Below are 17,185 nucleotides of genomic sequence, written 5' to 3'. Positions count from 1 at the left end.
CTCAGAGAAACCCTGTCTTGAAACACCAAAAAAAGAAACAAAACAAAACAAAAACGAAAAAGATTGAACAGAATATATATGCTGAGGTCTGGGTTTTGCCATACTCTTTTCTAGCTACCTGGATTTGGTGGTTTTAATTTTAATCTTCTGAGATTCAGAAGGTCAGAAGTTATTTTAACTTTACATAATATATGTAGTTTTACTGCGGTTATTTGGGAGGAGACAGAACAACTTCCTACTACCTATTTAAGTGTCTTTCTAGTGTGAACCTTGCTAAAGATATAATCAAAAACAACACACAACAACAGTGACATTCATTGATCATTTCTTTCCTCAGTGCAAGTGCTGGCCTGGATTCCAACTGAAGGATGATGGTAAAACATGTGTAGACATTGATGAATGTTCTTCCGGCTTCCCCTGTAGTCAGCAATGCATCAATACATATGGAACATACAAGTGCCAGTGTGCGGAAGGCTATGAAATACAGCCCAATAACCCAAATGGCTGCAGGTCACTCTCAGGTAGTGAAATGAATAGTGAATTGATAGTGAATTATCCACTATCCAAGCTCAGTTACACGAATGGATGTTGAATTTTATAACTATTTATTGAATATATTCCTTGTACCTGTGTCTGAGAATTCAAATTCTTCATTCATTATTGGAATTTGTTACTTTGACTTTGTACGCTATACATGTTTTTCTCTGCTTGAGAGAAATTACATTACTGTTTCATGAAATATTAAGTGTTTTTGACATGTTGAGATTGCATGTGTGTGATATAACTATCTACAGCTTACTTTATCTGAGGCATAGATTATTATCACATTAGCCAATGTTGACAGACATCACTGTGATATTATTGTGATAATTTTCTTCACTCTTGTATCACATTCATGCATAAATGCATGCCACAGAGAGCCATAGACCACTAATAGTAGTAATAATAATAAATATTTCTATATACTAGTATATCAATAATTAAGCTATTTAAAAACCTTAAAATTCTGTTTAGTCTAAGCAATGTGAATTTAATAAATCAAGACATATAATTTTGTAAATTAGGGGAGAAATCATACACATGAGAATGTTACAAAGCACTATATGATTTTTAGGGTGGGAAAATGGCATGGACAAGAAATTCTATCCCTCTTAGTTTTTAAATGTCATGGAAACAAATAATTATATTGACTTTATTTAACTATTTGTTCAATTGAATGTATATACAAAGCTTTTGAAGCGCTTTATTTATTCTTTTAAATTTCATTTTACATTCCAACCACAGTTCTCCCTCCCACATCTCCTCTTGCACTCTCTCACTTCTCTCCTACACCACCCATAGTTCATTCATCCTCATGGGTAAGGGCTCCCATGAGGAGTTAGCAAAGTCTGGCACAAGAGGTTGGTGCAGGCCCAAGCCCCATTCCCATACATTAAGCCTGAGCATGGCATCCCACCGCAGGGGATGGGCTCCAACAAGCTAGCTCATATACCAGGTTTGTATCTTGGTCTTACTTCCAGGGGCCCTTCAGATAGTTCAAGTTTCACAACTGTCTCCCACATATGGAGGGACTAGTTTGGTCGCCTGGAGTCTCCACAGTTGTAGGTCTCAAGGTCATGAGTTTCCATGAGCTTAGTTTAGCTGTCTCTGTGGATTTCTGCATTATGATATTAATCTCACTTCCTCATATATTCCCTTCTCCCTCTCTTTGACTATATTCTCTTTTCTTTAAGAATTTATTTTGCTTCTAAGTGAAAACTAACAAACTATGAACTTAAAGAGTAAAAATATATCTCATGATGTACTGAACATAAACATGTCTTTGTTATGCACATTTGTGAATTTGAAAATACGTAAGAGACAAGGACATGTCAGTGGAGCATTTGTGAAAAAAATAATAATGTAAAATGATTAAATATAAAAACAATGAGAAATAGAACAATTACAATCTGAAAATTGAAAGTTAATAATCAAGAAGGAAATCTGACTATCAAATATTTGGTTCTACTATAGCTTCTAACATAGCGCTACATTATCATTGTCTGAAATTATCTGCATTCATATATAAACATATAGATAGATAGATAGATAGATACATACATACATACATACATACATAGATGGACAGACAGACATGCGATTTTCTTATACCAAATTATTTGTCTAATGTCTGTGAGAACTGAGTAAAAGAGATACATGCTTAATTACTGACATTTCTTGCTATGCCTACATGTGTTGCTTCACTGTCCTACAGACAGAATGGCTTTCTTTAGGTATTATTACTGTGAAAACTACTGTATGTTCATTTACACTGCTACACATTGAACTGAGAGAAGTCTCAACAGGAAGCTATAGGTTTAAAATGTGTAATATGTTTTTCTTTGTATTAAGATGAAGAACCATTCTTAATTCTTGCTGATCAACATGAGATAAGAAAAATTAGCACAGACGGCTCCAACTACACACTTCTAAAGCAGGTATGTCGCCTCCAACATGGTGAGAAAATAAGTTTGGCTCGCCAGGCATCAGCAAACTTATGTACATAAAGCAGCAATCCTTAAAATGTATAAAGCTTATACATGCATATATATAGAAAAAACTTACCATAAATGTTTTGACTGTGATTAACAAAGTGTTCCAACATATTGTGTGATGCTCCATGGAAAAATGGGAAGATGGCAGGGCATAGTTCATGCTGAGCATTGTCTTAGAAATGCCTTGTTACAATCGGATGGCATGTTAGAAGTGGCACAGTGTTCTCTAAAGTTATTCTATATATTGCCAAAATTGTTAGGCGTACTATGATTTTCTAGATATGGTCTCTTGAAAATTAATAAGATTGAGATTTTTACTACTAATTTAAATAATCTTGCTTTTATAGTGCACTGTGTCAATTTATGGGGAGATCATTAAATATTTTACTTATAAACTCTGTTGAGCAAAAGAGTTGGTTACATAGTCACCATTTCATTGATAACTCGTAACTCCTTGCTTTTCATCCCCATTCCTTATAGTTCAAGACGCTCATAAGGAATACTTTTCTTTTCTTTCTTGGTTAATATGTTTTTTGGATTGTTTTAATAGAAGAGGACTTTCCTCTATATAACTTGTAGACCTATTTAACATCGTAGAACTACTTCAGCATAGTGCAGGATCCTGTTGCCTTTTGCATTATTGCTAATCATGAATACCTGAGTGGAAATAGACTTAAAATGCTTCCTTTTGCCAAATTAATAGATATGTAGAAGACATGGTTATATTAGAATTTTATAACAACCATATTTCACTGTTGAAATGCTTATAAGCAATCTCAAAAGACTAAAGGAAAGTATTGCATGTAGCCTGGCCTGAGGGTTTCTTGAAATATATCATTTTTGCTGAGCATCATTATTTCATCATAACATTGTAAAATTTTAAGTATTCCTGTGAGCAGAATCACACCCACTTATATGATAGTATCTAAAGATGTAGAAAAAATTTGAATAAATTTCTCTTGATATTGTATCTCTGTCAAAATAAATAAAAATATAGTATCATATGCTTAATATTTATATTTTGTATATTTTTTGACAAAACTAATTTTCAACTCTGAAGCCATAGGGATGACCCCAGTTTTCAGATTTTATTTTTCGCGCCTCTGACAGTTTTAATGTTCTTTGCATATGATTCTACACAGAGAGAGCGGTGCTGTCTTCTGTGGGCTTTAACGCACAACTGCAGAAAAAGGTCCACCTTGGCTGGATTGGATGTGCTTGAAATTCTCTGTATTGTCAGCTTTAGTTTATTATACTGGATTTGCTAACTTTTGATTTGAATTGTCATTATTTAAATGACAGATAGTTCCTTGCTAAAGTTAGAGGTAATTTTGTATGTTCTTCTTACAAAAGTCTCCATTTAGCTAACTTAATTTCTAGACCATTGCAGAATCCTAATCCATATACACTATTACCCTGAAGAGAAAACCATTTGAGTAATAACAAGTCGCAGATTACTGATATGAATTTACTAAGCTGTCTATGCAGTAGTCTGGAGAATATGAACGTGGCATTTTTTTTCATGGTCACTTCAGATATGCTCAGTGGGTTTAATTAAACCATTCTCCAGTTTTTAGCATGTTGTCAGAAAATTAATGTTAACCCCCGTTTTTAGTTTTTGTTATCATTTGCAATTAGCAGTGTCAATAAGAATTTACTTACTTTAATTCCTTTGAGTTTAGTGAAGACTTGAATGCAGTCATTATTTTAACACCTCATATTTCCTTGTTTATAACTAATGACGTATGATTTTGTGGCAACAAGCCTCGATTTCGAGACAAAGTGAAAGGAGGTTGCTTATGATAAGTGTTATGGTTCATGAGAGTTGGAACTTTGACATTTATATTGCTGTTACTAGAATTTAGCCGGCAGGAAAAAATAAATTTTTTTCTTTCTGGAATTTCCTAATTTATTTCTATTGTTGAAAAGAAGTAAAGTATATGAACATTAATTACTTAGACTCAGCTTGATTCTTATAAAGAACTATATGTATACAAGACAACGTTATTACTATCAAATTCTGAACTTTTAAAGTAAAAAGGAAAACTGAAGTCAAACTTTGGAATGACCATGTTTATTAATGCTCCTTTCTCAAAACAAACCAAACCAGCAAATCACTGGTAGAATAGACACTCAACCCTAAGACTACAAGTCATTTAAACTGTGAAATGAACTAACTTTAGGGCAAAAGTTGACGCAATTAAGCCTGATATAAAGTCATGATGATGAACTCAGAGCTTTTACCAAGTATATTATAGCACCAATTATCTTCTAATTAAAAATAATTTGTATATGAACAAACTATCTGCCCTTTGAAAAAATAAGCAGTTCAAATTCTGACTCACTTTTTGTTAGTCTATTGCCACTCTAATTAGATGAGCCTTAGCAAGAGTTTGGAACTAAACTAATTAATGATAAATCATCTGAACCATTCAAAATCCAGGAACATCTGTGTAATACAAGCTCAAATAAAACACAACTATAGTACACCCAAAGCAAACATCTGGGGCATCCAGAAATCTAATATCCGAGTTTATGTTTTGTTACTTGCCACAGAATACATAACCATGGATCTGAAGGGATGCTTTTCTTCTATTTCCCAAATGTGGAATATATATCCAGTTTTCCCTTGGTCAAATACTCATATAAGGACACAACTTTTCATTCTTATATGATGCAATCTTCTATAAAGGGGCTTTTGAAATATGAAATGCCATTCTCACATCCTTTCCCAACCATCAGATGGCCATCCACGTGTGGTTGAGTACTTTAATGACGGTCTAGCTCAGCAAATTAGATGGGTGCTCTTTTCTAGTTATGCTACATAAAATGTTATACTAACATCATATTTCTATTTATTCTTTTTTTTTTCTGGGACCAGCTTCTTTAATATTTCTATGGTTTTTAGACATTTCTGAGAAGTTTCAAATCCCAGCTAAATAAATGCCTCATTTGCGCGCAATTACAATAGACTCTAAAGGATCTGCATAGCTTATTAGGTCAGGTATGAACTCTTTCCTGATTTGTGCCTATCAGTCTTGGAAACCTAACTGCACATAACTTAGGTTAGGGTTTCATAAAGTTTTTCCACTCCCAACCTCTTTACCCAAGAAATCTCACAAGATCCTGGGTATATAAGAGTTTAAATTAGGTATCCAAATAAAACATTTACTGGTCATAAATCATATCTTTTGCATATACAAAATTAACATTTAGTAAAGTTGGTAATGAATTTGCAAATGAATAGGATGGGCATGCATGTTTACATAAGGAATTAAATCTTGACTTAATATTTGATCCTGCAGAACACAGAGCATTTTCAGTGCTTTTCAGAGTTGTCTGATATTTTTATTTTTATTTTTTTATTTTAATTTTTTTTTATTAATATTTTTTTTATTTTCCATTTTAAATTTAGATAAGAAACAAGGTTGCTTCACAAGTCAGTACGAGGTCCCTCTCCCTTTCCCTCCCCTCCTCCCGTGCCCTCCCCCCCATCCCCCCCCCGTTATCCCCTCTTTCCCCCAGGGAGGGTGAGGCCCTCCATGGGGGTGTCCATAGTCTGTCATTTCATATAGGGCAGGGCCTAGACCCTTCCCCAAGAGTTCAGGGTGAGAGTGCACCTCACATTGTTCTATGGGAGTCCAGAGACCGTGTGTATACTTGGGATGGGTACTGATCTGCTGTCCAAGGCTCAATAGATTACCTAGGCCTCCTCACTGACACCCAGATTCAGGGGGTCTTGATCAGTCCCATGCTGGATTCCCAGGCTGATGCCTGGGATTCAAGAGTTAACCTTTGTCTGGTCAGCTGTTTCTGGGGGTTCAACCAGCCCAGTCTTATTCCCTTTGATCATCAGTCCTCCCTCTCTGATACTGGCTTTCTTGAGTTCAGCTCAGTACTTAACCAGCCAGTAAATGAAGTTTCTGTTTCCCAGACTCTCTGGCAATAGGATTGTAGGCTGGCACTCCCCAGATCTATGTCTAAAATCCATATATGAGAGAGTACATGCCATGTTTCTCTTTTTGTGACTGGGTTACCTCACTCAGGATGGTTTCTTCTAGTGTCATCCATTTGCCTGCGAATCTCATGATTCCATTATTTTTTTCTGCTGAATAGTACTCCATTGTGTAGGTGTACCACATTTTCTCTATCCATTCTTCGGGTGAGGGACATCTAGGTTGCTTCCAAGTTCTGGCTATTACAAATAAAGCTGCTAGGAACATAGTGGAACAGACATCTTTGTTATATGAATGGGCATCTTTTGGATATATGCCTAAGAGTGCAGTTGCTGGGTCTTGTGGTAGGTTTATTCCCATTTTTCTGAGGAATCTCCATACTGCTTTCCAAAGTGGCTGAACCAGTTGGCACTCCCACCAGCAATGGAGGAGTGTCCCCTTTCACCACATCCTCTCCAGCATAAATTGTCATTGGTGTTTTTGATTTTAGCCATTCTGACAGGAGTGAGATGGTATCTCAGAGTTGCTTTGATTTGCATTTCCCGGATGGCTAAGGATGTTGAGCACTTTCTCAAGTGCCTCTCAGCCATTTTAGACTCCTCTATTGAAAACTCTCTATTTAGTTCTGCAGCCCACTTCTTAATTGGGTCCTTTGCTGTTTTGGAGACTTGCTTCTTGAGTTCTTTGTAAATTTTGGAGATCAACCCTCTGTCAGATGTGGGATTAGTGAATATTTTTTCCCATTCTGTGGGCTGCCTTTTTGTCTTGCTGACTGTGTCCTTTGCCTTACAGAAGCTTCTCAGTTTCAGGAGGTCCATTTATTAATTGTTGATCTCACTGTCTGTGCTAGTGGTGTTATGTTCAGGAAGCTGTCTCCTGTACCAATTCTTTCAAGGGTACCACCCACTTTCTCTTCTAAGAGGTTCAGTGTGGCTGGATTTATGTTGAGGTCTTTGATCCATTTGGACTTAAGTTTTGTGCATGGCGATAAACATGGATCGATCCGCATTTTTCTACATGCCAGTCTCCAATTATGCCAGCACCATTTGTTGAAGATGCTTTCTTTATTCCATTGCATATTTTTAGCTTCTTTGTCAAAGATCAGATGTTCGTACGTGTGTGGGTTAATACCCGGATTTTCAATTCGATTCCATTGGTCTGCCTGTCTATTTTTGTGCCAATACCAAACTGTTTTCAGGACTATAGCTCTATAATAGAGCTTGAGGTCAGGGATAGTGATGCCTCCGGACGTTGCCTTGTTGAACAGGGTTGTTTTGGCTATCCTGGGTCTTTTGTTTTTCCATACAAAATTGATTATTGTTCTTTCAAGGTCTGTGAAGAATTGTGCTGGGATTTTAATGGGGATAGCATTGAATCTGTAGATTGCTTTTGGCAGGATTGCCATTTTTACTACATTGATCCTACCTATCCAAGAGCATGGGAGATCTTTCCATTTTCTGAGGGCTTCTTTAATTTCTTTCTTTAAAGATTCAAAGTTCTTACGATACAGGTCTTTCACTTGTTTGGTTAGCGTTACCCCAAGGTATTTTATGTTGTTTGTGGCAATTGTAAAGGGTGATGTTTCTCTGATTTCTCTTTCAGCCCTTTTATCATCTGTATATAGTAGGGCTACTGACTTTCTTGAGTTGATCTTGTAACCTGCCACTTTGCTGAAGGTGTTAATCAGCTGTAAGAGTTCCCTGGTAGAGTTCTTTGGGTCATTGATGTAAACTATCATATCGTCTGCAAACAGTGAAAGTTTGACTTCTTCCTTCCCAATTTGTATCCCCTTGATCCCCCTTTGTTGTCGTATGGCTATAGCTAGAACTTCAAGTACCATGTTGAAAAGGTATGGAGAGAGTGCACAGCCTTGTTTTGTTCCTGATTTTAGAGGAATTGCGTTGAGTTTCTGTCCATTTAGTTTGATGTTGGCTGTTGGTTTACTGTATATGGCTTTTATTATGTTTAAGTATGTCCCTGTTATCCCAGATCTCTCCAAGACCTTTATCATGAAGGGGTGTTGGATTTTGTCAAAGGCTTTTTCAGCATCTAGTGAGATGATCATGTGATTTTTGTTTTTCAGCTTGTTTATATGGTGGATTACGTTGATGGATTTTCGTATGTTGAACCATCCCTGCATCCCTGGGATGAAACCTACTTGATCGTGGTGAATGATTGTTTTGATGTGTTCTTGGATCCGATTTGCCAGTATTTTATTGAGTATTTTTGCATCAATGTTCATGAGGGATATTGGTCTGAAGTTCTCTTTCTTGGTTGTATCTTTGTGTGGCTTGGGGATCAAGGTTATTGAAGCCTCATAGAAAGAGTTTGGCAAAGACCCTTCTGCTTCTATTGTGTGGAACACTTTGAAAAGAATTGGTATAAGCTGTTCTTTGAATTTGTGGTAGAATTCTGCACTGAGGCCATCTGGACCTGGACTTTTTTTGGTTGGCAGACTTTTGATGACAGCTTCTATTTCCATAGGGGTTATAGGTCTATTTAAATTGCTTATCTGTTCTTGATTTAGTTTTGGCAAATGATAGCTGTCCAGGAAGTCATCCATTTCCTTTAAATTTTCGAATTTTGTGGAGTACAGGTTTTCAAAGTATGACCTAATGATTCTCTGGATTTCCTCAGAGTCTGTTGTTATGTCCCCCTTTTCATTTCTGATATTGTTAATTTGCGTGTTCACTCTCTGCTGTTTGGTAAGTTTGGACAAAGGTTTGTCTATCTTGTTGATTTTCTCAAAGAACCAACTCTTCGTTGCATTGATTCTTTGTATTGTTTTCCTGGTTTCTACTTTGTTGATTTCAGCCCTCAATTTGATTATTTCCTGGCGTCTACTCCTCCTGGGGAGTTTGCTTCTTTGTGTTCTAGAGCTTTTAGCTGTGATGTTAATTCTCTGGTATAACTGTTTTCCTGTTTCTTCATGTGAGCACTTAGTGCTATGAACTTCCCCGTAGCACTGCTTTCAAAGTGTCCCATAGGTTTGGGTATGTTGTGTCTTCATTCTCATTGAATTCGAGGAAGTCTTTAATTTCTTTTTTTATTTCCTCTTTGACCCAGGGATGGTGCAGTTGAGCATTATTCAATTTCCATGAGTTTGTAGGTTTTCTGCAATTTGTGTTGTTGTTGAATTCTAATTTTAAGGCATGGTGGTCTGATAAGATGCATGGAGTTATTCCAATTTTTTTGTAGCTGCTGAGGTTTGATATGTTGCCAAGTATGTGGTCGATTTTTGAGAAGGTTCCATGTGGTGGTGAGAAGAAGGTATATTCTTTTTTATGTGGATGAAATGTTCTATAGATATCTGTTAATCCCAGTTGGGTCATTACTTCTATTAGACCCTTTGCTTCTTTGTTGAGTTCCTGTCTGGTATTCTTGTCTAGTGGTGAGAGTGGTGTGTTGAAATCTCCCACTATAACTGTGTGGGGCTTTAGATGAGATTTAAGTTCTAATAATGTTTCTTTAACGATTGTGGATGCCTTTGTATTGGGGGCATAGATGTTCAGGATAGACACTTCGTCTTGGTGGGTTTCACCTGTGATGAGTATGTAATGACCTCCTTCATCTCTTTTGATTGATTTTATTTTAAAGTCTAGTTTGTTAGATATTAGGATTGCTACCCCTGCTTGTTTCTTGGGTCCATTTGATTGAAAAATTTTTTCCCAACCTTTAACTCTCAAGTAATGTCTGTCTTTGAGGGTGAGGTGTGTTTCTTGTATGCAGCAGAAGGAAGGGTTCTGTCTTCGAATCCATTCTGCTAGTCTGTGTCTTTATATGGGTGAGTTAAGGCCGTTAATATTGAGGGATATTAATGACCATTGATTGCTCATCCTTCTTCGATTTGCGATGGTTGTTGTTGGTGGAATTATGGGTGGAATTTCGCCCCTTTGTTCTTTTGGCTGTTGGTAGAGAGGGATTCTCTAATGCTTATGTTTTTCTGGTTGTAGTTAGCTTCCTTGGGTTGGAGTTTTCCTTCCAAAATTTTCTGTAGGGCTGGGTTAGTGGACACATATTGGTTGAATCTAGTTTTGTCATGGAATATCTTGTTTTCTCCGTCTATAGTGATTGAGAGCTTTGCCGGGTATAGTAGTCTGGGCTGGCATCCATGGTCTCTTAGTGTAGGTAGAATATCTATCCAGGACCTTCTGGCTTTCAGAGTTTCCATGGAGAAATCAGGTGTAATTCTGATAGGTCTGCCTTTATATGTTACTTGACCTTTTTCCTTAGCTGCTCTTAATATTATTTCTTTATTCTGTATGTTTGGGGTCTTGATTATTATGTGGCGAGGGATTTTTTTTGTGGTCCACTCTATTTGGTGTTCTGTAGGCTTCTTGTACCTTCATTGGCATGTCTTTCTTAAGGTTGGGAAAGTTTTCTTCTATGATTTTGTTGAATATGCCTTCTGCCCCTTTGAGGTGGATTTCTTCTCCTTCTTCTATACCTATTATTCTTAGGTTTGGTCTTTTCATGGTGTCCCATAATTCCTGGATGTTTTGTGTTAAGGATTTGTTGGACTTAAGGTTTTCTTTGGTTGATAAATCCATTTCTCCTAATGTATCTTCAACACTTGAGATTCTCTCTTCCATCTCTTCTATTCTGTTGGTAATGCTTGTATTGGTAGTGCCTGACTGTTTGTCCAGCTTTTCTATTTTCTGTCTTTCTTCAGATTGTGTTTTTTTTAGTGTCTCTATTTCAGTTTTCAACCCTTGCAGCGTTTGCATTGCTTCTTGCAATTTTCTGTTTATCTGTTCGTCCGTTTGTTGCCTTTTATGAATTTTTTGGTTTGTTCTTTCTTCCATTTCTTGCATTTTTTGGTTTGCTTTTTGTTCCATTTCTTGGATTTTGTGCTTTGTTTCTTCTTCCATTTCCTGCCTTTTTTGGTTTGTTTCTTCCTCCATTTTTTTCATTTTTTGCTTTGTTTTTTCTACCATTTCTTGCATTTTTTTGCTTTGTTTCTTCTTCCATTTCCTGCCTTATTTGGTATGTTTCTTCTTCTAATTCTTGCATTTTTTTGCTTTGCTTTTTCTCCCATTTCTTGCATTTTTTGCTTCATTTCTTCTTCCATTTCGTGCCTTTTTTGGTTTGTTTTTTCTTCCAATTCTTGCATTTTTTGGTTTGTTTTTTCTTCCAATTCTTGCATTTTTTGGTTTGTTTTTTCTTCCAATTCTTGCATTTTTTGGTTTGTTTTTTCTTCCATTTCTTGCATTTTTTGGTTTGTTTTTTCTTCCATTTCTTTGAGGGATTTTCCAATATCCTCTTTTAGGGCCTCTATCATTTTCATGAAAGTGCTTTTAAGATCGTTCTCTTCTGCTTCCTTCGCGTTGGAATATTGGGGTCTTGCTGGTGTGGAGTCTCTAGAATCGGGCGGTGTCATATTTGTTTTTCTGTTGCTGACTGTGTTTTTGTATTGTCTCTTTCCCATGTCTTCTTTTAGTGGGTGCAGAAAGAGCCCCTTCCTGGTCTGGGGACCAGAGTTCCCTTTTGGTGGGTGCTAGTAAGTCCAGTAATCTGGTGGTTCTTCTATGCCTTGTCCAAATGCTGGTCCGTGGGTAGAGAAGAAGAACAGGAATCTGGGGCGCTTAGCCTCCTACCTGGTCCCCTGGACCCTATGCTGGGTCCTGTTGTACCTGATCCGGAACAGCTACTCCCCTGGTCTCCCTGGCTCCTGTAGTTTCCTGGTCTCTTTGGTGGGAGAGAAGATCTGGAGTCTGGGGTGCTTGGCTCCTGCCGGGATTGGGAGCTCTGGGCAGTTCCCAGGCGATCTGCAGGCTCTGGAACACAGGCCGGGAAGCTGGCCTGTTTACCTGATGCTCCCGCCGGGATTGGGAGCTCTGTGCAGTTCCCAGGCAATCTGCAGGCTCTGGAACACAGGCCTGGAAGCTGGCCTGTTTACCTGATGATGCCAGAGGGACAGCTACTTCCCTGTGCGCCCAGCCTCCTCTCCTTTCCTGGAATCGTTGGTGGGAGAGAAGATCTGGAGTCTGGGGTGCTTGGCTCCTGCCGGGATTGGGAGCTCTGTGCAGTTCCCAGGGGATCTGCAGGCTCTGGAACACAGGCCGGGAAGCTGGCCTGTTTACCTGATGCTCCCGCCGGGATTGGGAGCTCTGTGCAGTTCCCAGGCGATCTGCAGGCTCTGGAACACAGGCCGGGAAGCTGGTCTGTTTACCTGATGATGCCAGAGGGACAGCTACTTCCCTGTGCGCCCAGCCTCCTCTCCTTTCCTGGAATCGTTGGTGGGAGAGAAGATCTGGAGGTGGGGTGCTTGGCTCCCGCCGGGATTGGGAGCTCTGTGCAGTTCCCAGGCGATCTGCAGGCTCTGGAACACAGGCCGGGAAGCTGGCCTGTTTACCTGATGCTCCCGCCGGGATTGGGAGCTCTGTGCAGTTCCCAGGCGATCTGCAGGCTCTGGAACACAGGCCGGGAAGCTGGCCTGTTTACCTGATGATGCCAGAGGGACAGCTACTTCCCTCTTCTATTTATTCTTAACTTTCCTTTTAAAGTAATATATTTTCAGATTTGATATATAATTCATAACAAATATTCATAAACAGATTTTATCTTTTTTTTCTTTTGGGAGGTTACATTTATTTATTTAGGCATAATTTTATATTTAAAAAATCTTTCTCATTTTATATATCAAAATAAGTTCTCTCTCTCCTCCTGCGGCTCCCCCCACCTCCCTTCCACATCACCCATCTACTTCTCAGAGAGGGTAAACCTTCCCATGTCAAGTCAAGGAAGTCTGGTCCATCTCTTTGAGGCAGGACCAAGACCTTCTCCTCTATTTCCAGGCTGAGCAAGGTATCACTACAAAGATGATGGGTTCCAAAGAGCCAGTTCAAGAAATAGGGATAAATCCTGGTCCCACTTTCAGACTACTCATAGACTGCCCAAGCCACACAACTGTCACCCACATTCAGAGGGCCCAGTTCAGTCCCATGGGGGTCCCCCAGCTGTCAGTTCTGAGTCAGTGAGCTCCCACTAGCTCAGGTCAACTGTCTCCGTGGGTATCCCCTAAATGGCCTTGATCCCTTTGCTCATATTATCACTCCTCCTTCTCTTAGATTGGACTCTGGGAGCTCAGCTGAGTACTTAGCTGTGGATCTCAGCATATGCCTCCTTCTGTTGCCTGATGAAGAAGGTTCTATGATGGTAATTTAGATAGTCATCAATCTTATTACAGGGCAAGGCTGGTTCTGATACCCTCTACACTAATGCTTAGGAGCTTGAGGTAATCTTTGTGGATTCCCGGGCATTTCCTTAGTGCCAGTTTTCTCACTAGCCCTGTAATGATTCCCTCTAGCACTATAATGACTCCCCAAATTAAGATAGCTCTTTCCTTGCTTTCCCTTCTACTTTAAAAATACAGCTGCTCATGAATTTGGGAACAATTTCAATCAAAAACATGGTTGGACAATCTCCAAGATACTGCGTCAGGAGGAGTGGAAGAATGAAAGCAGAGAATGAATCTTGGGGAGACTCACACTAGTGTTTACATGGCTTTTGTGTTCTGAAACTATATGTATGGATTATAATATCCCCACAAACAACAGCATAAATTTGAATGATATCCCTGTGAAAGCTACTTTTCTTCTCTGTCCTAGGCAAACTGAAATGCTCCCTCCCAGTGCTTGTATTCCATGTGCTGGTTTTGGAATGCTTTCCAGATAGACTGAGATGCACAGTGAGGTACCTACTAGGACAGAGCTGTCATTGGGCTGCTTGTTCTTCACAAGCATCAGAAATAGCATCATAACTGATTTTTGGACAAAAGTCTGGGTTAAAAAGGAAGCATTTATGCTTCCTTTGATAACTCTGTTATAGGGATCCAAATAATTTGCTTTGATTTATTTCATTTATGAATGTATTTAATTTTTAAGTTAGCATACAAATAATGATTTCAACATGGCATGTCATTACTTTGCTCTTATTCATGTCTTCCCCCTATTTTATTCCTATGTTGCCCTGTCTTTTTCTTAGTGCTCCATTTCTGCTTCACTAGGCCTTCTGCTTTTAGTAAGAATGAAAAACAAACAGAGGAGACTTCCAGGGTCATAGAAATGTAGCTAGAATGAGATTATCCTTAAAATGAGCTAAATTAAGAGAGAGTTTCAAAGCCTCAACAGACATGGTGAAGCCATTAATTAGGAGAGCATTAGAAGCGATAGTTAGTTGTCCAGCATAGTGGTGGTCCTGAAGGAAGAGAAAGCCAGTTTGGGGTAGAGATGGATCTTCTGACTGTTAGAGGACTTCGGGTGTATGATTAAGTTTAGGGTTATCGTTAGAACTGTCCTCATCATTTATATTCTCACTGCAATGAATTAAGGTGTCCCCTTCCCTAAATCCTCACCAGAAACTGTTGTTCTTTCCATTTTAAATTGTTATTTAGTATTTTTTTTTGGTTTTTCGAGACAGGGTTTCTCTGTGGCTTTGGAGGCTGTCCTGGAACTAGCTCATGTAGACCAGGCTGGTCTCGAACTCACAGTGATCCACCTGTCTCTGCCTCTTGAATGCTGGGATTAAAGGCATATGCCACCACGCCAAGCTAGTATTTTTATTTACGTTTATTTTCTTGCAATATAGTTTGAGCATTTTCTGTCCTCTCCCCAAATCCTCCATATTTTCCCCATCTCCTTAGCAACCCAAACTCATGTTCTGCCTTTTTCTCTATAAATAGGTAAATAACAAACACAAAAACCAATCAGACAGAAATCACCAACCAAACAAAATTTGCACACACACACAAATCTCACTCATTTTGTGTTGGCTGACTGTTCCTGGGCAAGGGACCTTATCCACAGTATAGGTGATAAGCCCAATGACACTCCATTCAAGCAAGCTGATTTTTCCTCTCCCAGCATGCATCAATTGCAAAGAGCTTCTTGGTGGAATTTATGTACACTCTTAATCTCAATTCTAGAATTTTGTCTGATTTGTGCCTGGGATGGTCTTGTGCTTTATTGATATTATGTTTTCCCACATTAGCTTCAATAGTTTGGTCTACCTTTGATCCTTCATGAATTTGGACACATGTAGAGGCAGAGATTTCATTTTCTCTAATCTTCTCTCTTTAAAAGTTGTTTGTTTGTTTTTTCAATTTTTTATCGTTTATTTAAAAGATATCAGGAAATTTTTGTTTGCTATTGGACTTTATTTTCAAATGAGTAATGTATCTTTCAAGTGTCTGGTTTGAAGTAAGTGCAAAGACACTATGTCCCTTAAATATTTGTCACAAATGTTAGAGTAATATGAAAGCATTTATATTCAAAGAGAGATAACAATTTCTCTGGTTCATAACTATTAGAAATAGTACTGTGTGTTATTGATTGTGTGATCATTCTTACTTTTAGGGATTAAACAACGTTATTGCGATTGACTTTGATTATAGAGAAGAATTCATATATTGGATTGATTCTAGCAGACCCAATGGAAGTCGGATAAACAGAATGTGTCTAAATGGAAGTGACATCAAGGTAAATATACATACATAGATGGCATTGCTGAATACCTCTTTGATATTATTGACTAGGATATAAAACCATATTTATAGCAAATTATTCCCTATAGAGCATATTAGTATGAATTCAAGTTTATATTTTCTCTGGGAAAGTTAATAAGTATTTTAATTTGTAAAATGAGATGATTTATTTTCAGGTTCTATTTTAATATTATTAGACAAGATTTGTAATTTTAACAAACAATGGAGTGTAGATTGAAGATTTCCTGCTGCTAACATAACCTTTGCTGGAAATAGTTGAATATACATGTGTACAATTAGGAATGGTTTTATTATCTCACAATAAAATACCAGTCACATTCTATATATGAATTACTTGGTACCACTTGAATGTTAACTTATGTTTTAAGTAAAAATACTAGTTCAGTGTGTATACTGAAAGATATGTTATGCAGAAATTTTTAAGGGCTTAAGAGATGGCTCAGCTGCTAAGAGCACTTGATGGTTTTACAGAGGACTCATGGTCAGTTACCAGCACCAACGTAAATTGGCTCACAACTGCCTGTAGCTCCAGTTCCAGGTGACCCAAAGCCCTCTCTGACCACTGTGTGTACCATACATGCAAGTGGTGCACATATATAAACACATGCAGCTGCTGACATGTATACATACAAATAAACATGTACATAAAAGCACACATGTACCCATAAATAAATAAATGAAATTTAAAAGAAACTTCAAATAGATGAAACCCATCAATTCTTTTTGGTGTTTTCTTGTAAATAGTTTTCATAGAAGCAACAGTTTTGAAAATATTACTAAATTCTTAAAGTACATGTATATGCGGTATAGGTTTCTGTGAGCCAGGGTAAGTGTATAAAGCCCATGACTATAACAGCAGTTTGGCTTTGCATATCAGTGTCTGTAATTCAAAAAATGAGCATATTTTGTTGTTTTGTAAATTTTGAAAGTTTGCACAAAACCTTTGAATGTTGCAGTACTCACATTCAATCATGTGTTTTCTTGCAAGAACTGTTTTTAATAATGTTCTCTTTTATATTTTGAAGATACCTGAGGTTTTTTTTAATTACATCTCTGTCACCTCCCAATTCTCATTCTATTGTTCCTTTAACCATGTTATATTGAATTTAAAAAAATTATCATCTGTCTTTCCCCAGGATAACTTATGCATAGGTATTCAGTGAAGAGTCAGCAATGTCAGTTTTCAGATT

The 17,185-nt window shown here is 37.9% G+C and overlaps 1 protein-coding gene across 6 annotated transcripts in view; it reads left to right on the top strand.

The window, feature by feature from the left end:
- Window positions 1-17,185, top strand: part of Lrp1b (LDL receptor related protein 1B) — a 1,890,041-nt gene that overhangs the window by 1,634,685 nt on the left and 238,171 nt on the right. For all 6 annotated transcript variants that reach the window (XM_040745299.1, XM_040745298.1, XM_040745301.1 and 3 more), the window contains 3 exons: window positions 338-521; window positions 2,392-2,477; window positions 15,847-15,969. In XM_040745299.1, coding sequence (XP_040601233.1) covers window positions 338-521; window positions 2,392-2,477; window positions 15,847-15,969 — 393 coding nt within the window. The remainder of the gene's footprint in view (window positions 1-337; window positions 522-2,391; window positions 2,478-15,846; window positions 15,970-17,185) is intronic.

This window comes from Mesocricetus auratus, unplaced genomic scaffold, assembly GCF_017639785.1.
Source record: "Mesocricetus auratus isolate SY011 unplaced genomic scaffold, BCM_Maur_2.0 Super-Scaffold_100004, whole genome shotgun sequence".
Lineage (NCBI taxonomy): Eukaryota > Metazoa > Chordata > Mammalia > Rodentia > Cricetidae > Mesocricetus > Mesocricetus auratus.
The sequence above is the reverse complement of the archived record's forward strand: the minus strand, read 5'-3'. Positions and strand labels throughout refer to the sequence as shown.